The 19,739-nt window shown below is 46.8% G+C and overlaps 1 protein-coding gene across 2 annotated transcripts in view; it reads right to left on the reverse strand.

Annotated features, from left to right (window-relative positions):
• The window catches only part of Casq2 (calsequestrin 2), a 57,074-nt gene that overhangs the window by 26,990 nt on the left and 10,345 nt on the right, over positions 1–19,739 (reverse strand). For both annotated transcript variants that reach the window (XM_032896672.1, XM_032896673.1), the window contains exons 2-4: positions 7,209–7,293; positions 4,535–4,635; positions 2,395–2,506 (exon numbers count right to left, since the gene is read on the reverse strand). In XM_032896672.1, coding sequence (XP_032752563.1) covers positions 2,395–2,506; positions 4,535–4,635; positions 7,209–7,293 — 298 coding nt within the window. The remainder of the gene's footprint in view (positions 1–2,394; positions 2,507–4,534; positions 4,636–7,208; positions 7,294–19,739) is intronic.

Genomic DNA, 19,739 nt, shown 5'->3' on the forward strand with positions numbered 1-19,739 from the left:
TCAGTCACTTAGGGATAGCACCTGAAGTCCTTCCACCTGCAGATGAGGCATCCCTAACATCACAGACCAAGCCGTTAGAAAGCACCGGCCTCTAGAATCCACCCCACCCGCAAATGTTTGTAAGGCCACAAGGAATAACCTGCACGAGTTATTTCTCCGAAGATCGCCCGAGAGTTCGTGTCTTACTGAGCTGCAGCACTCCAGCCAAGAGTTTTCTCTCCTTAAGCTGGACCTCGACCCAGCTCAACCAGCCAGGTGCTTGCACTTGACTGCGGCCGCTTCCTGCTCAGTGGCCCTGACTTCGGCTCCTCGCTGCCAGCAGCACCACCCCAGCACCCAGACCTACGCAGACCAGCACTAGGGGACAGAGGGTGACAGAGATGGCTCATCTGCGCTGAAAACTCAGAGAGAGGCCCTGGTTACGATGAGCACTCAGTCTCTCATTCTCTGCCCTGACCGACTTCAGTAAGAAGCTCTCTGGACCAGGCTTGGGAGCTTCTCAGATCTATCAGTACACGGTTACGTGTTTGCTTGTTTTTCTTTTGTGTTGATTTGTCTCACTATGTGTAGTTGACTTGTCCTAGAACTCACTATGTAGACCAGGCTGGCCTCAAACTCATAGAGATCCAAGTTGCCTCTGCATCTCAAGTGATGGGATTAAATACTGTGCCACCATGATCTGTAAATATAAATATTTAGAAGGCAGTTTGATACCATGAGATATGATGCAAGGGTGTGATAGGAACTCAGGGGGGTAGTGAGGGGCGAATATGGCCAAAGTACCATTGTGCACATGTATGAAATTTTCAAAGACTAAAACAGGGGTTACTTTTAAATCCTGATCCTCTGAGAAGATTATTTTAATTAAGCCAAGCCTATACTTGACTCTGGTTTCAAACATGTATCCAAATTTGTCACGGAAGAAAGAAGCCACACCCATGTGAGAATACTGTGCTTGCTACACCGCATGAAGTGTCTGCAGTCAGGCCCTGCACTCCAGGACGAGTGGTGGGACTAGTTGTCAGTTCTGTAGCCCTGCAGCTCTGAGCCTTTGTTTACTTTTCAGTGAATCGACTTCTTCAGTTTCACTGAACTTCACATCGCTGACTTTGGAGGCAAACTTGTACAGGATTGTACGCAGATTATTTTAGAATAATGCTGGGTCAGGCAATGCCCAGTTAAAAAGACAAACACACTAATGTCAAGGGCCTCTTGGCTGGAAAGGGCCCTGTTTTTTAAGCATCATAGGGTTGGGCAGATATCTCAGTTGGTTACGACTCTGCCTGATAAACCCCAGGACTTGAGTCTGGAGTTCAGGCCCAGACTCCACATGATACAACCAGGCAGGGTGGGGGTTACTTGTCCTCATGGTACAGGGGAGGCAGAGACAAGTGCGGCCCTGAGGTTGCTGCCCTTAGTTGGCAAGTCCCAGGCTGGTAAGAGACCCTGTTTCTTAAAAAATTTAAACATAACTATAAAATCTGTTCTCTGCTGCACCCACACCTACATAAGTACACACATGCACACACACACACACACACACACACACACACACACACATACACCACACATGCACACATACATACACACACATACACTACATATACAAGCACCATACCTACATGAACACACACGTGCATACCTGCACATGCACACCTGCACATGCACACATATGTGCACACACATGCATAGAAATACACACACACACATGTAGACACACATAAAGAAACACAATACATGTAGCATCATAGGCATAGACTGATGGCCAGCTCTGAACTTGGCCAGCTATTCTCCATGTTCTCTAACTTCTGAGCCCATTCTCATCCCAAATTCATTTAACCCTCTCCTGCTGGTGTCCACAGGAAGTGCAAACATCAGGAGATGGCCACTGTGTGTCCATTTTACAGAAGAGCCTGGTGGGGAGATAGACAAGTGGGAGAGTGGAGGAAAGAAAAAGGCATTTATTTATTCAGTAGACTACATACACATAATAACACGCACGTGCTTACTTATACACAATAACATGTGTAATAACACACGCTCACACACTAATGACACACACAATAACACACATACACATGCACAATTTTACATTTATACACAAAACACACACACACACACACACAGAAAGAGAGAGAGAGAGAGAGAGAGAGAGAGAGAGAGAGAGAGAGCGCTTCAGGGCTAGAGAACATGGCCTAACCTTAATGGTCTTTCCTTCTCACTGACTATTTTGCATGATTTCTGTGCACATGTCCCTTTGCACAGGAGGAAATTCAGTTTCTACTGCTCCCAGCAAAAGAGATATTAAAGCCACACCCTCTGTTGGGATAGCCTGGCACACCTTGTTAAGAGCTAGCCTTCAGACCCACAGTCCTGTGCTGACAGACGACTTACATTCTGAGTCCTCATTCTTGAAAAAGCCAAGCAGCTTGATCTGGTCCTCGATGCGCTCGAAGGCTTGGACTTCCAGCTTGTTGTTCACGATCTCCACTGGGTCCTCAATGAGCTGAAATCACACACACAAAGACAGCGATGTTTAAATAAGAGATCCCCTCTCCCCAGTGGGGAGATAGAGCACTTTGGAGGGAAGAGACACATGTACAGAAATTGTGAAAGATAGGCAAAGAGATAGAAAGAACATTGAAGTCAGGCCGTATGTGTGTGTGTGTGTGTGTGTGTGTGTGTGTGTGTGTGTGTGTTTGTGTTTGTGTATGCAGACACAAAGGCTAAGGTCTTGAGCACACCCATCCCAGCCTACCACAGTGGCCCCAGGAAGACTTGGTCCTACCTTGGTTGGTTGTCCTGGGGGCTATTCTATTCCTCTTGACTGTTATAGTTTTTTAAGATTGTATCTTCCGTTATAAATTGACAACTATAATTATATATACCTACCTACATATATACATACATACATACATACCATCAAACACATAGAAAGTGTGTACAAGAGAGATAGAATAAGAGAGATTGTGTAGTGTGCATGCATGACTGTGTGAGACCCATGTGCTCAAATGTGGAGAGCACATATCGGTGTCTTCCTCTAACATTCTCTTGCCTATGACAGGCTATGTCACTGAGCTGGGAGATTGCCTTCCTGGCTAGGCTACTGGCGGGGCATCTCTGTGGACTGCCTGTCAACTTTTCCTAGTGCTGGGTTTCAGGTGCAGGAAGACAAGACAGGCTTTTTACATGGGTTTTGGAGACTCAAACCCAGGCCACCTCTCCAGCCCATAACTATTCGTAGTCCTGGGACATAAAGTCTGAGGAACTAGGAATAAATTATGAAATAGTTAGATGAAGCCAATTAGCATCCATTACCTCAAATTAGCATCCATTACCTTACCATTTGTGTGATTAGAATATTGTGTACATCTTAGCAATTCTGAATGTAGGTTTTTATTTGCTGTGCTGACCAAACTGTGCACTCTGTATCAAAGGAAGAAAACCTGCTTATTCCTCCTGCCTACTGAGACTCTACCCCTCGGATCACAAGTTCCTCATGTTTGACCCCATTCCTGACCGACCCTGGTAACCAACATTATAGGCTCCCTGCTTCTGTGTCTCTTACAGGTTCAAGTGTTGAAGGCTTGGTCCACACCTTGGGGCTTCCCTCACTGAGGTGTGGTTAGAGCTTGAAGCCTCTGATGACTGAGGGAGTTAAACTCTGACAGTGCTGTTGGGTCCTGATGAGAATTAGGAGGGGAGAAAGTAGCTCATGGAGGATGTGCCCTGAAGGCTGAATTTGGGCACCCCCTCCCTCTCCTCCCTTCCTCACCCTTCTCTCTCTCTCTCTCTCTCTCTCTCTCTCTCTCTCTCTCTCTCTCTCTCTCTTTCTCTCTCTCTCTCCTTTCTGGCTAGCAGGAGGTGAGCAGCCTCGGCCCTGTGCCCCTGCCTACCTGATTTCTGCCTTTTCTCAGACCCAATGCAATGAACTCAGCAGACTTTGGGCTGAAACCTCCAAAGCTGAGAGCCAAGGCAAATCTTCTTTTAAAAAAAAGTTTCCCCAGGTGTTTGTCACAGGGATTAATGTACAGTATGTGCCCAAACTCATGAGCCAAGGAATTGAACTCAGGTCACCAGGCTTGGCGGTAAGTGCCTTTGCCTTCTGACCATCTCACCAATCCACTGTCTCTCAACTCACTGTCAGTTCAGAAGATGACTCAGGGGGACTGAGCCTGTAGGTCCCTGCTTCCATCTCCAGTGACTGTTTCTCCCCTCTTTTCTGCCTTTTCCAGGTTTTTTCTGTGTCACTGTACCAATGTCAAGGGAATGCCAGTGGGTATCAGGGTGTAACTGGTAGAGAGCACCATGTCACTTCTAGCGCTCGCACAAATACACACACTACAATTTCTATGGTGACTTAAGGGCTTGCTTTCTAGAAAAGATTCCACTGCAACACAAGTATGGTTTATATCTCCTCGCTGTTAGGGAGGCCTGAGAACTGCCTAACAGCTCTGGATCCTCAGCTTTACATCAGAGCTGTAGCCGCTCCTGTATGGGACAGCTGCACACAAAGCCACCTGCTAATACTTACGTCCAAGAGAAATTCCACCAAGACATCTGCTGCAAACTCCCCGTCAAACTCAATGGTGCGACCACCCTTCAGAACATACAGGCTTCCTTCTTCACTGAAGCCTGGAAGGAACGAGGGGTCAAAGTCAGTCAGGTGCAGAAAAACCTTAACTTTGGCCCTGAGTGGTGGTCAGGTAGGATCCAGGATCAGTGGAACTAACAGACAGGTCAATCTGTCAGAGTCCGCGTTGAGTTCAAAAGCTTACTCTCCATTCCACTACGGCTTGAGTTCCCACAATGCTGCTGAACCTCGCCATTCTCCTTATCAAAGGCTGTAATATCACCTCACTGTCTGTCTACCTGTTGCTTTGCCCTGGCTTCAAGGCCCTCGTCAGCTAATGCCAGTCCTACCTCTCCACCCACCTTGGCTGGACTAGGGCTCCTGATCTCTGAGATACTCTCCTTGCTTCTGGGCTGCATGAGGTTATGGTAGGGCGTGTCCAGCAAGGGGCACAGAGCAGGACTTTACTCCTCTTTTCCTTTTCTCTAACCTCAGAGTGACTTCTATCCCTGACTCCATCTTAGTGACTCCTTCGAGTTCTGGCTTTGGGCTCATTTTCATCTAAGGTCTCCCTCCTGCTACCATTGCTAGCTGGGGCTTGCTTTAAAAGGACGATCTCTAACAATAGGGGTGCTGTCTTCTCCCGATCCCAGCCTCTTGCACAGAGCCTGGGCGTGCGGATAGACAGCCCTTCTGAGTCACACGCCTCTTCACTGAGGCCACTGCAGATTCTGGGAGGGCAGACCACAGCTTCACTTTTGCCCCAGCACCCTCGGTACAGTCTGGTGAACTCTAACCAGCCCTTGCAGGGACACGGTATCTTTTCGGCTAGTATTGAACAGCTGCGGCCGAGGTTGATGTGGCAACTCCACAGCACCTTTAATTCTTCAGATTAGCTGTTTCCAGACTCTGTTACCTAGGAAATGCTTTGTCCTAATGAATCACAAAAGACACTCAATAGCAAGAGAGCAAGCATTGCCTGCCGCCCCACCGTCCGCCTAAGGAAACCCCAGCACTGGACACACAGCGTATTCTTGACTCTCATGACATCTGATCCTAAAATATGTCCCAGGGAGCATCAGTCAGCATCCTGCTTGGGAGTTTGCCTCTAATGAGACAGGGTCAGAGCTCCATCTGCAGCTTATCCATAGCCAGAGTAGGACAACCAGGAGAGGGGATAAGGATAGAGGTGGGTTCACAGAGCACAACCACATCCTTAAGATCCAACATCTAGAGGCTGCTTCACCCCTCCAAGGCAAGCTTAAAGAATGCAGTTAGACATACCAAGCCCTACCATGACCTTGGCCAGTCTGTTCCTGTGAATTCTTGCTCAGTCCATGCTTCCTAGGTTTGAATATTTCTAGAACACTAGCATTTTTGTTTAATGTTTACTAAAAATGCTTCCAAATAACACCTGCTAATTAAAACAGTAATGGTTTGGGGGAGAGGCTAAGAACCAATGAGCTGCTGGGGGAGGGGGAGGGAGAGGCAGAACTTATTAAATTGTTTTTAACTCTAGGAAGAGTTGAATGTGCTTTACTTCCATGCTCTGGGCAGAGAAGGTATTCTTATTATGTCTCCAGGGAAAGAGAAATGCCAGCCATTCTCAGTAAGTCACCATTTTACAGGCGTGAATATGTCTAACTTAAGTAGTTTTCTATAACATAAATCTTACCTTTAAAAATATCTGGTCTTCTAAGAAATAAAATAGGAAAGAGTTGTTTTTAATTTGCTAGGAAAATGCACCTGCATGCACCTGAGATAATGCACCTGCATGCACCTGAGATAATGCACCTGCATGCACCTGAGATAATGTACCTGCATGCACCTGGGGTAATGCACCTGCATGCACCTGGGGTAATGCACCTGCATGTACCCGAAGATATCCACTGAACCACTACTAAGCTTTTTTTCTTTTTCTGTGTTTACTACTCCAAACTCAATTAACCTTTCTTCAAAGGTACTGTTTCAAAACCTCCTGCTATTTTTAATAGCCATTCTCCACTGGTCATGCGGAAAAAACTTAAATGGACACCATTGGGGGTTGGTATTTGGAAACCAGAGGGGTTCCCTGTGCCCTTTCTCCTTGGGATTATGAAATAGGAACCGTAAAGGGCACTTGATCGTGACATATTGACATGAGAGATTACAGCTCCCACTGTATTGTCTCTCTACCATCCCTCACCTAAATCCATCCAGGCTGAAGGTTCCCAGCTGGGGTTCAATCTTAACTCTGGGCCCTCCTCAGACCCTGCTGTAAATGCAGCATGAGCTGGCTGCTGCTGCAATGTTCCCAGAGAGGCCCATTGAAGCCACTGAGGCATTAGACGGAAAAGCTGGGCTTCTAGCTGCTGTGGGAGCCGTCAATAAGGGCTCAAGTGCCTCACAGTAGTTTCTCCAAGACGTTCTCTCTGCCTGACAGGACTGCGGAGGTAAATTAAATGAGTCCCACCCAACCGTTTGATTGAGGTCTAGGTTTCCTTATAATGGGCTCTGCTCTGACCCAGAATGCTGTATGCACTATCTTTTAATATGTTTGGAAATAATCCAGTTACCTTGCAAGATAAATAAAACTTCATTTTTTTTAAACGAGTATAGTTGTTTCTTCCTAACAGATTTTAAATTTCAAACTTACCCAGCCTCTTGGCAAGCTTGGCCTCTTTCCTCGAATCCACCATCACAAAGCCTATGTTTTTATGTTCCAGAACCTGGGCCACAAGCTGAAAAGACAAATGCATAGGGAAAATGAGTTAAGGGAAGAGAGGTGGCCGACGCCATCCCGTGTCAGTTCCATTCGTACTCCTGGCCACTCAGACCACAGATGAGCCAGGAGAATGCTAAGGATCTGAGATGCTAAGGATCTGAGAGGCTAAGAAGAGAGCCCTGGAGGACACAACGCTGGCCTCGAGCCCTGACTGCCTTCGAGGAGATAAAACTGGGGCACAGAGAATCCGAAAGGAACCGAGGGTGCTCAATAACCCAGTGGGGACCTGGTGTGGAGCCATGGGATCTTTTGCTGTTGCCAAATGAAGAAGATACCTTTTAGGAAAGGAGCCCTGAGGCTGAAGGCTTCCTGCCCCTGTGCTGCTGTGATGCAGGCACCCGTTCTCATCCAGAGACTTCCTCCGGCCCATAGTGAGGAAGAACTATAGGGAGTGTCTGAGGATGAAGGCAGGAACCGTAGCATCGAGGAGGATGCAGCAGATGGAGAGTTAGCTAAAAACCAGTCTGAGCAGACAGCAGGATAGGAGGTGACACTACGTGTAAGACTGGCATCCAGCTAAGCTTCCGGAGACGCAGATGCGAACAAGTAAGGACTCTAAGTTAATAGAGTGCCATCTCTCTGTCACCTTGCCATCTCAAAAAGGGGCTGGACGGAAATGGGGAGATCATAACATATGAGCTGTCTGAGGATTGAACCTGGGACCTTACAAAGGCTGCTCCATTACTAGCTGAAGCATTGTGCTACACTTTGAACCCTAGTACTATTTTCCAAAATGTCCGCATTCGTGTGAAGTGTAGGAACTACAAAATATCTTAAACACACAAGTCTCTGGTTTTACAGAAGCAAGATCCTGTGAAACTGAGGTACAATGTCACAAAGAGGACAGTGCCACAGTAGTTAAAATACAGAGCATTGTCCACCACCACAAGGGGCCCTCTGTTGCCCTTCATAGTCACAGCCACTATGTGCTGTCCACCCCCACCCCCGCTTGGGCTCCTGGAACCAGGAATTGCCCCGTCTGCTGTCAATCATATGAGGTTGTCTAAACACGGAGTCATGTAGCAGGTGCCTTTGTGAGATAACTCTACACTTTGCATAATGATCCATCCGGAGGGTCTGTCGTTTTGCTGCCTGTGTCACCAGGTCTGTCCCTTTTCACTGCTGAGTAGATGTCCATGGTGTGGACATACCACAGTTGGCTTAATCGTTCCCCTACCAGACGCTGTCTGAGTTGTTCCCAGCCATTGGTGCCGATGAACAGGGTTGCCGTGTGGGACTTTGAGTTAGACGTTAGTCTTAATCTCGGAAATAAATGACTAAGAGGATAAATTGTGACTCATAAGGGAGTTTCAGGCTCAGTTCTCACTGAAACCAGCAAACTGTTCTCCAGGCGGGCTGAACTGCTGCACATCCTCATGAATAATGTATGCGTTCCCTACAACCTTGGCGCCCTGGGTGTCACCATCATTTTTACACCTCTGTCATTTCTCCTAGGGACGCAGCAGTGTATCCTTGTGGTTTAATCTGTGCCTTGTGACCATTTATTCGAACGTGTGCTGTGTTTATGCATGTCTGCCTCTGTGAAATGTCTCTTCGGGTTGTTTGCCCGTTTTTACAGTGCACATTAGCTTTACATTTTCTCCGTTTTGGATCCCCAGCGTTCAAGTTAAAGTTGGCCATAGTGATGTGTGTCTGCAACCCCAGCTCTGGGGAGATGGAGGCAAGCTGATCCCTGAGGCTTCCTGGGCAGCTAGTCTGTGAGTCATTACCCCCCAGGTTCAGCCAGAGACCTTCACACACACACACACACACACACACACACACACACACACACACACACACTAGGGCGGAGAGCATTTGAAGCAGTCATGCACACATGGAAACATACACACCACCTCCCAACACACAAAGGGAGAATTTAATCTCCATGAAGTCTAATTTAGCAATTTTACATCTATAAATGGGATTTTGATTTATTTATTTTTTGGACAGAGTCTTAATATGTAGCTATGGCTGAACTCAATATGTGGATCAGGCTATCCTCGAACTCATGGAGATCTATGTGACTCTGCCTCCAACATGCCAGGATTAAAGGTGTATGTCACTGTGCCTGGCTATAAATGGATTTTTAATGTTAAGGCCAAGTGCTAAATTCTGAACTGTTCTATCTTTTCTCTAAAGTCTTACAGCTTTACTTTTTGTTCTATGGGACACAGGTTATTTTGATGAAATTCTGGAGAAGCTGTGAGACAGTCTGGGGGCCTTTTTTCCTTTTGTGCTAGTTGACTCCAGCACCATTTGTAGATAGGTTTCTGTCCCCTGCAATTAACCCATGCAAAGGCTCAGTTGACACACGTGTGTGTGTGTGTGTGTGTGTGAGAGAGAGAGAGAGAGAGAGAGAGAGAGGTGTGTGTGTGTGAGAGAGGTGTGTGTGTGTGTGTGTGTGTGTGTGTGTGTGTGTGTGTGTGTGTGTGTGTGAGAGAGAGAGAGAGAGGGTGTGTGTGTGTGAGAGAGAGAGAGAGAGAGAGTGTGAGAGAGAGAGAGGGTGTGTGTGTGGGGAGGTGTGTGTGTGTGTGTGAGAGGGGTGTGGGTGGGGGATGTGTGTGTGTGTGAGAGGTGTGTGTGTGTGTGTGTGTGAGAGAGAGAGAGAGGTGTGTGTGTGTATGAGAGAGGTGTGTGTGTGTGTGTGTGTGTGTGTGTGACTATGCTGTCTCCATTCTGTCTATCCTGTCCACACCACACAGCCCAGGCTGTAGCCTCTGTGAGGTGAGTCCTAAAAACACACAGGAGTTGTGTTTCCAATCAGTTCTTTTTGTGGGTTGCTTTAACTTTTCTCTTACACAGAAGCTTCAGAATAATCTTATTTATACACAAAAAGGAATCCTCCTAGGATTTGGACAATCATACTATTATTATATAATAATAGTTGTATTGTTGTGTTGTATGTACATATGCATGTTCATAAGTATGATGTACCTGTATTAACTCCACTATGACATTGAAGAGAGTGGTGCACTCAGAGCTGTCTGTCACTGTGGGAAGGTCCTGTAGCTGTCCATTTATTTCATGACTTTTCCATCAGCATTGTAGCTCTGAGCACACAAACCTTTTGTTTGTTTGGTTTTTACTGGATATTTTTTTATTTACATTTCAAATGTTATTCCCTTCCCTGGTTTCCTGTCCATAAGCCTCCTATTCCCTTCCCCCTTCCCCATAAGGGTGTTCCCCCTATATATCCCCCTTACCACACCCCCACTGGGGGTCCTACCTTGGCAGGACCAAGGACTTCCCCTTCCACTGGTGCCCCAACAAGGCTATTCTCTGCTACATATGCAGTTGGAGCCCTGGGTCAGTCCATGTATAGTCTTTGGGTAGTGGGTTAGTCCCTGGAAGCTCTGGTTGGTTGGCATTGTTGTTCTTATGGGGTTGCAAGCTCCTTCAGCTCTTTCAATCCTTCTTCTAATTCCACCAAACGGGGTCCTGTTCTCAGTTCATTGGTTTGCTGCTAGCATTTACCTCTGTATTTGACATGCTCTAGCTGAGTCTCTCAGGAGACATCTATATCTGGTCCCTTTCAGCATGCACTTTTTAGCTTCATCAATCTTATCTAGTTTTGGTGGCTATATATACATGGGCCACATGTGGGGCAGGCTCTGAATGGCTGTTCTTTCAGTCTCTGCTCTAAACTTCGCCCCCATATCCCCTCCTATGAATATTTTTGTTCCCCCTTTAAGAAGGAGTGGAAGCATCCACATTTTTGTCTTCCTTCTTCTTGAGTTTCCTGTGGTCTGTGGATTATATCTTGGGTAATTCGAGCTTTGGGGCTAATATCCATTTATCAATGAGTGCATACCATGTGTGTTTTTCTGTGATTGGGTTACCTCACTCAGGATGATATTTTCTAGTTCATTCCATTTGCCTATGAATTTCATGAAGTCATTGTTTTTGATAGCTGAGTAATATTCCATTGTATAGATGTACTACATTATCTGTATCCATTCCTCTGTTGAAGGGCATTTGGGTTCTTTCCAGCTTCTGGCTATTATAAATAAGGCTGCTATGAACATAGTAGAGCATGTGTCTTTGTTATTTGTTGGAGCATCTTTTGGGTATATGCCCAAGAGAGGTATAGCTTGATCCTCAGGTAGTGGAATGTCCAATTTTCTGAGGAACCTCCAGACTGATTTCCAGAGTGGTTGTACCAGTCTGCAATCCCACCAACAATGGAGGAGTGTTCTTCTTTCTCCACATCCTGTCCAGCATCTGCTGTCACCTGAATTTTTTATCTTAGCCATTCTGACTGGTGTGAGGTGGAATCTCAGGGTTGTTTTGATTTGCATTTCCCCTATGACTAAAGATGTTGAACATTTCTTTAGGTGCTTTTCAACCATTGATATTCCTCAGCTGAGAATTTTTTGTTTATCTCTGTGCCCCATTTTTTAATAGGGTTATTTGGCTCTCTGAAGTCTAACTTCTTGAGTTCTTTGTATATTTTAGATATTAGCCCTCTATCAGATATAAGATTGGTAAAGATCTTTTCCCAATCTGTTGGTTGCTGTTTTGTCCTATTGACCCTGTCTTTTGCCTTACAGAAGCTTTGCAGTTTTATGAGATCCCATTTGTCGATTCTTGATCTTAGAGCATAAGCCACTGGTGTTTTGTTCAGGAAATTTTCCCCAGTGCCCATGTGTTCCACATTCTTCCCCACTTTTTTTTCCTGTTAGTTTGACACGCAAACTTTTTTTTTTTTTACACAGGGTCTCATGTAGCCCAGGCTGCCCTTGAACTTGTTGATCCTTCCACCCCCACCTCCCAAGTGCTGGGACTACCAACGTGCACCACCACACTCACTTTAGTGTGGAAATCTAGTGCAAGTTTTGCTGAATTTACATCTAAATATTCAAAGTCTTTTGCACCATAGTGGTGTATTTTTAGTTTTCGAATCTGTACTCTTTCTAGTACAGAATATATCCTTGCATTTTTGTTTATCTTGTCACTTGTTACCTTGAACTCATTGATTCTTTCTAAGAAATCTTTCTTTCTTTGGAATTCTTGGGAACTTTCTGTGTGGATAATCATGCAGAAACTTTATCCCTTTTCCATTCCTCTGACCTTTCATTTCCTTATGCCTTCTTACTCAACCAATGAGAACTCTCCTTTCATTTCTTTATGCCTTCTTACTCGACCAATGAGAACTCTCCTTTCATTTCCTTATGTTTTCTTACTCGACCAATGAGAGCTCTCCTGTTTTGAAGACAGTACCCTGCTTCTTACTTGGTGTTTTTGTTTATTCTTGTTCCATTTTATTTATTTGCATCTGTCCTACGATGTATCTATTTTCCCTGTCTTTCCTTTCAATTCTGTTACATATTTTGCAGTTTGATTCTGTGCATTCTACAATCCTTTTGGGGTTTCTTATCTCCCCTGAGTAACAACCTTGGGATTGTTTGGCTCTGTGAGGGCTCTCTAAGTCCCGCTCTCTACGTCTCTGTTCAGTGGCTACTTCTTAGGTCCCGCCCTCCTCCATTCCTGTGTCTTCCCAGATTGTAGCCGTCTCCTTCCTTCTACTCCCATGTCAGTTAGACTTCCTAAGGCCTATCCATGCTTCCTGGTCATCCGTTCTTATTTTCTCTCTTTTTCTCTGACCCCAAACCACTCCCCTTCCTCTTAGGGCTAAGGATCCTGAACAGAATGTCATCTGAGCACTGTTCCAGGAGTGCCCAGGGGTTGGGGTGGACCCCAGGAGTGGGCAACAAGTGACACCCTGCCCATCCCAGAGCTTTCTCTTTCCTTGGATTTTGTCTGGAACTAGGAAGGCCGACAACTCATCATCACCTCTAGTCCGGTGCTGTGACTCAGCGTGTACTTTCCTGAGGTGGCCCAAGTCAATCTTTCTGCAAAACCCCTTGTGTATAGGCTATTGCAGGCAACCCATCAGACCATGTTGTGTTTTATTTTCCTAACAAATCCCTTTTTATTTTACATTGCCAGCCACATGTCCTGTTTACTGAAGCCAAAATCTTAAATGAATGTTCCCCCGCCAATCATTCAGTCACAAGACCCAGCTGTGCAGTACAGTAAAGTCCCTCTTCTCCAGCACGGACCTCTCTCACAGCAGCTCTGAAACTTCAGTATGCACAAGAATAACCCGGGGCCCTGATTAAATGGGGCTTCTCGGTCTTTCTCTTCAGAGCATAGAAACTAGAGCTGGGGTTGGGGTCAGGAATGCACATGCTCTTAAACTGCACAGCCACACCCGTGTTTTGATGCCTCAGCTCTCACATCAGGCTCTGGAAAGCACAACTATTAATGGCTGTCACTCTGAGAGCTACACTGTTCCAACTGTGTGCTCGAGTTGGCTTTTTAAAATCTCTCTCCACTTGGTGTAGGAGATAGTATTAACACTAAGTTTAAAAAGAGAGAGAGGGGGCTGGGGATTTAGCTCAGCGGTAGAGCGCTTACCTAGGAAGCGCAAGGCCCTGGGTTCGGTCCCCAGCTCCGAAAAAAAGAACCAAAAAAAAAATATATATAAAATAAAAATAAAAAGAGAGAGAGATCATTGAAGTGGCTCATCGACTACTGAAAGCACTTGCAGCCAAGTCTCACATCCTGAGTTCTATCCCTGCAGCCCACGTAAAGGTGGAAGAAGAGAACTGAGTCCACAAGGTTGACCTCTGGCCTCCATAGATATGCCATGCCAAGTGCACTGTGATGACAAACATGTACCACATCACCTCCTCTCTTACACACACACATACACACAGAGAGAGAGAGAGAGAGAGAGAGAGAGAGAGAGAGAGAGACAGAGACAGAGACAGAGACAGAGACAGAGACAGAGAGAGGAGAGAGAGAGACAGAGAGAGAGAGACAGAGAGAGAGAGACAGAGAGAGACAGAGAGAGAGAGACAGAGACAGAGAGAGAGACAGAGAGAGAGAGAGAGCAGAAAAGAATGAGAACTTTGGGTAAGCACCATGTGTTCTTCTCTTGGGCACATAAAGCATACTCTTTCCTATCTTGATGTCTATAGGGAACTTTTGAATACTTGAGTGGTAAGTACCTATCACTGTCCCATGCCATAGATCGGTCAGAAAGCCCATTATCTGAGATCTACCTTCCTCCTCCCCTTCTTCTTCCTCCTCAGCATCCTGACTCACAATCCCTGCAGCACCTAAATTATTACCAACCTCCACCCTCACTACAGTCAAAGCCCGACCATCTAAGGTTCAGCCTCACCTCCATCAGCTCCAGCATGCACCATTAACAAGCCTAAAACCAATAGTAGCCAGGGCAACAGACACCTAAGGGTACTGTGGGACTCAATAGGGAGGGTGGCTGTGGTGGAGACTTGGGGCCTCCGAGTTAACTTTTTATGTGACTGGGTCCCTGAGGACCAGTCGTGTCTGAAGAGGCTGGAGTAGGCAAACAGGTCACTGTTGCTACTTGTCTGTGGCTTGGTTTCCTCCATCCCACACTTCTCGGACTCACCCAAACTTCCACCTCACTTGTCTTCTCTCCTGTAAGCCTTACCAACCTTGGATGACAAGGGCAGCCCCTGCTCATCTTTCCCTCTATTCTCCTAAAATCCCAGCGGTCCATCCCCAGGAGTGAATTCAGGCACCCAGTGTTTAACCACCAGTATTCTGATTCTGTACTGTGACCCTTTCCTCCGTAAGGAGAAAGGCAAGTACCTTCTGTGTTCTGTGCAGTTCCTTATGGACAGTCAGCACCTTTGTGGGTCCACGGGTGGGTTGGTGAGAGTACTTCACAAGTTCAAAGGGCTTCCGAGCCAGAGAGGCAAGAAGCGATTATCACCAAATACTGTGAGTCCTATGTGAGGAAAAAGGTCACCTCCAAATTTCCTAAAGGCCCAGAAAACTGGAATACTCTTTATACATGACTGTGATTTTTCTCCTGTTCCTTTAGAGCCACTCCTGAACTGCCTTTCTCGGGCAGGCTGACCGATGGGTTATTTCAGTCCCCGCTTGAGAGTCCGTCCTTGGGACTAGCCCCCTCTGTTGGCTGGCTATGTGTATGGAAATGTTACTCACTCTCTCAGAAACGCTGGGATTTGGCTAGACTTCTGCTGATTCTTTGAACACAAACGCACTTCTAACGAAGCTCCATATAAACAATATCATAGATAACATGACAAATAAATAACTCAAAACTCCTAGTGTGTGTTCCTCACGTCTTTCTCTTTCGGGTGTTACATTCTATAGATCACCACACCACTCTCGCTGCTTGGAGGTTGAGGTCAACCTGTGTGTCATCTTTAAATGAGTGGGTGACCTATGCTTGCTAGACACCATTGATAGAGAGCATGGGATTTAGTGTCAACTCCTGGATTGCTGATTTTGTCACCAGCCTAGGCTGTGACTTCACTGCCCAGCGGAGGCAATAACACTATCTACGCCATGGGATTCTTCTGAAGATTAACTGAGATAATGCATATGAAGTACTCGACGTGGTTCTTCACACACAGTAGGTGCTTAATAAACGCTAAACTTCCTTAGTAGTATGATAGCTGGATACGGTTCTGGATTGTTGCTGATCCCCAAATTCCGAAGCCTAAATTATCAGAACGGAGAGAGGAGTAAGAATCATTAGCTAAGGATGAGTTAGTAAGTGGGGAGGGAGAGGGGCAGCCAGAACAGCAGGGCAAAGTTAAAGGCTATGAAATCTCATAAGAGAGAGTCTGTGGGTGGGGGTGGGGGTGGGGGTGGCAAACCATACAGAGCCTGGCTGTGGGTTCGGTTTCCATGCACTTTGGGTCTAAACATCCCTATACAGCCGCACAGCCCTGCATGGTGTGTGCTTCTGCCCCTTCGGCCTCACTGGGAACACTCTGTAGCTTGTGTAATACAAGGACACAAAAACATTCTCTGTGTCTGCTTAAACCCTTTGCTCCATCTGGAAGATTCCTCCTGCCATTCTTCGCCCACTCTGCTACCTTCATGGTATATTTGGACAGGTTAGTTCTGCAGAAGGGTTCCCCTGACCCCCACTCCCAGTTCAGCGCTTACTCTGGGACCCTAAACTTTTTCTCTGCAACCGTCCCTTGGTTTGTCTATGATCGTTGTCTCTCTCTGTTGGTGTTTGCTCCTGCAGGCTCCGTGTCTTCGTGTGCCTTCCTCCCTGAGTTATCTCTACACCCAGGAGAGTAGCTGGGATGATCCCCAAATTGGTGCTTCGAGTAAATGAGCAAAGTAAAAGGGAGATTGCTTGTAAGCGCAGAGGCCAGTGAGACATTGGACAGGACAGGCAGAAGGAGTGTGTACATCCAGGGGATACAAATAGTGTCAGCTTAGGTTTGAAGGTGCACATGTCAGGGTTGGACCAGAACAAGCTAACTTTAGGGAAGCAGATTGTGTTTGAGGAAGCTATAAAGAGTTCTGTGCTGTGCTGGGCATGGTGGCAGACACCTCCAATCCCAGCATTTGGGAGGCAGAGGCAAGTGGATCTCTGAGTTCAAGGCCAGCCTGGCCTACTGAATGAATTCCAGAACAGCCAAGGCTACACAGAAAAAAACCCGTTCCAAAAAAAACCAATAAAATAAAATCCTTTGTTTAAGATGTGTAGAAAAAAAAAAAAAGATTGAAGACTTCGGATATTTCAGCTGGAAGTTATGATTTGGAGCTGAGCAGAACTGAGAGATCTGAGTTCAGAGAAGACAGATCCAAGGGCCCAGACCAGACAGAGGAGGGAACAGGCAATCAGATGGCCGCAGGCACTGTGGTCTCACACAGAGGTGGCTCTGGTCTCAGACAAAAGGGCGGAACCATGGAGAGGCAACTGCGTGTGTGGTAAGTCACATGAGCTGGGACCCTCAGAAGCTCTTCCTTCATGAGAGAGAGAGAGAGAGAGAGAGAGAGAGAGAGAGAGAGAGAGAGCAGAGGAGAGGGGCCATGAAAGGAGTCTTGCTCTCCACCCAGAAAGCAGAATAAAGGACAAACGGTAACATCAGAAGAATGTTCCAGAACTAGGGTCAGCTTCTCAGAACAGATAGAACTGCAGTGAGTTCATGATCACAGAAGGCACTCATGCTACCTAAAGGATCTGGAGATGTGAGAGGAGGTGGCGTTCTTGGGGCTGGTGCATGAGAAAGCTGTAGGCCAGAGCAGGCCATGCTAGAGGCATGTGCCTGAAGAAGGACACATCCTGTGCAAGGAGGGGCTGTTCACAGGATGAAAGGCATGAAGGAATCACTGTGGTTCCCTGACTCCAACATCACTAAGGCGTGGCATCTCCCAAAGTCCAGGAGGGGCAGGACCCCCATTGGGTCTCCCTCCTGAACTAGAAAGTCATGGATGACCTTGTAAAGAGAAGCTGGGACAGAAGCCAGAGCAGGGAACTGGACAGTTGAGTGGGTGGCAAGGACAGGCTGCAGCAGGTGTGGCTTGCTTGTTCCAGAAGTTTGTCCATGAAAGGAAGTCGGTGCACAAGGCTGTGAGACGGGGCAGGTCCCCCCTGCGGCCTGACCCTGGGCCTCCAAGGACAGGGCATCCAATAGGTCTGTGTGGACACCCCAAGTCCCTTTACAGAATGTATAGCTCTAATACAGGCGCAGAGAGGAAGACACTTCCCAAGAACTGTATTCTTTGGCAGACAGGAAGGCCCTTCCTGGTTGGGGGGAATGTGAAGAGTGGGGCACTGGATAGGTGACTTGGAGGGAGGCCGCTGTGCTTTTCTACAGCCTCAAGAGTCCACAAACATCAAAATAAGGAGCCCGAGGATTCTGCAGATCTCTGCTCAAAGTGAATGTCTCTTGGGCCAGCCATTAAGACTACACTGACCGCACGGCTGTTCTTTCCAAGTAAGCCAAGAGCTAGAGAGGGCTGTTCTCCCCGACACCATCTGGCAGCATGCCAAACTATTCAAAACCGTGTGTCCCCTGAAACACGAGAGCCCACGGTTATCTCCGGTAATCTCCTCTCACTTTTGGCCAGGCTCAAGCAAGGCCTGAGCTATGAATAGCCTGACAGTTGGCACACATTATGTCCACCAAGGAGGCTGGCCGGGGAAGAGGACAGCTATTTATGAGAGCCGAGTATGCTCTGAAGCCTCCTGAAGCTGATGTTGGGTAGCTCTTGGAAGTGCTGAGGGGGGTGGGAGGGAGAGGGGCTACTGGTTTGCTTTATTGTCACTTTGGGGTGTGTTCATTGTCCTCCCCCACCTCCAGGCTGAAAGTCTATAGAACATCTACAGCAGAACATCAGTTAGGGGAACCGTGGAATGGCTCAGTGACAAAGGCACTTGTCACTAAACTGGACAACCTGAATTTGACCCTCAGTACTCACATGGTGGAAGGGAAGAACTGACTCCATAGAGTTGTTCTCTGACCTCCATATATGTACCATACCATGACATGAATGCCACAAAATGTGCTCTCTCTCTCTCTCTCACACACACACACACACACACATACACTCACACACAGACACACATGCACACACACACACTCACACACACACGAACAGATGATTAATCTTTAAAAAAGATGCATAGCACTAAAATGGGTGTGAATTATCCTTCAGAGTCTTCATGGAAGTCTCCCAAGATAAAGCTTTGCAGATGAGGAAATGGAGAAACAGGGAGGCCAACCCAACTGTCCAAAGTTTTTAAGCAACCTCACTGAAAGCACAGACCTGACACTGCTCCAGAATCCCAGCTCTCCTCTTGTGTCTGTATGGATGTAGCACCTGTCAATAATCAATTTGATGGCCTATAACTTAGGCAGGAAATAGGAGGTGGAACATCTGGGAGGCAGAAAGGATTCTGGGATTGTGCCAGGTGGGAGATTCGCCCAGACAGATGTGACCAGACAGATGCATGGTGCCTGGGCACAGGTAGCCAGCCATGTGACAAATTGTAGATTAGAATAAATGGATTATTTTAAGTTATGATCTAGTCAGAGAAGAACCTACCTAGGTGGCCAAGGTATTTGTAAATATATTTAGAGGCTGAGCCTTCTTTCTGGGAACATGGGGCTAGAAGGAAGAACCAGACTTAACTTGTACACTCCTCCAAAGCAGAGGGACCTGAGCCCATGCCCTGGCTCTACTGACGACCAGCTGTGAGCTGAGCAAGTTGTAGCTTCCTTGATCTTCAAGTTTCTCTTCTAAAAAGAAACAAGAGCCAACTGTTGCTGGCATAACTTGCATGCAAGTGCTTACTGAAGGCTTCTTCCCTGGAAAACTATTGCAGAGAGAGCTCCATTCTAAGCCTTACCCTGACCACAAGCACACATCAGCATTTCTTGCAGGGAAAACTGATGCTAACACAACTCAGGGAGCCCACCCAGAGCTTCTAACTCAGCATGTCTGGGATAGAACCCCGGAACAAACATTTCTGATCAGATCCCATGCAGAGCCCTGGGCCCACATATAGTGAGAACCTTTGCTCCACATAGCTTCTAGCATGTGAGCATAGCCTCTCAATGC

Source organism: Rattus rattus, chromosome 3 (assembly GCF_011064425.1).
Source record: "Rattus rattus isolate New Zealand chromosome 3, Rrattus_CSIRO_v1, whole genome shotgun sequence".
Classification (NCBI taxonomy): Eukaryota; Metazoa; Chordata; class Mammalia; order Rodentia; family Muridae; genus Rattus; species Rattus rattus.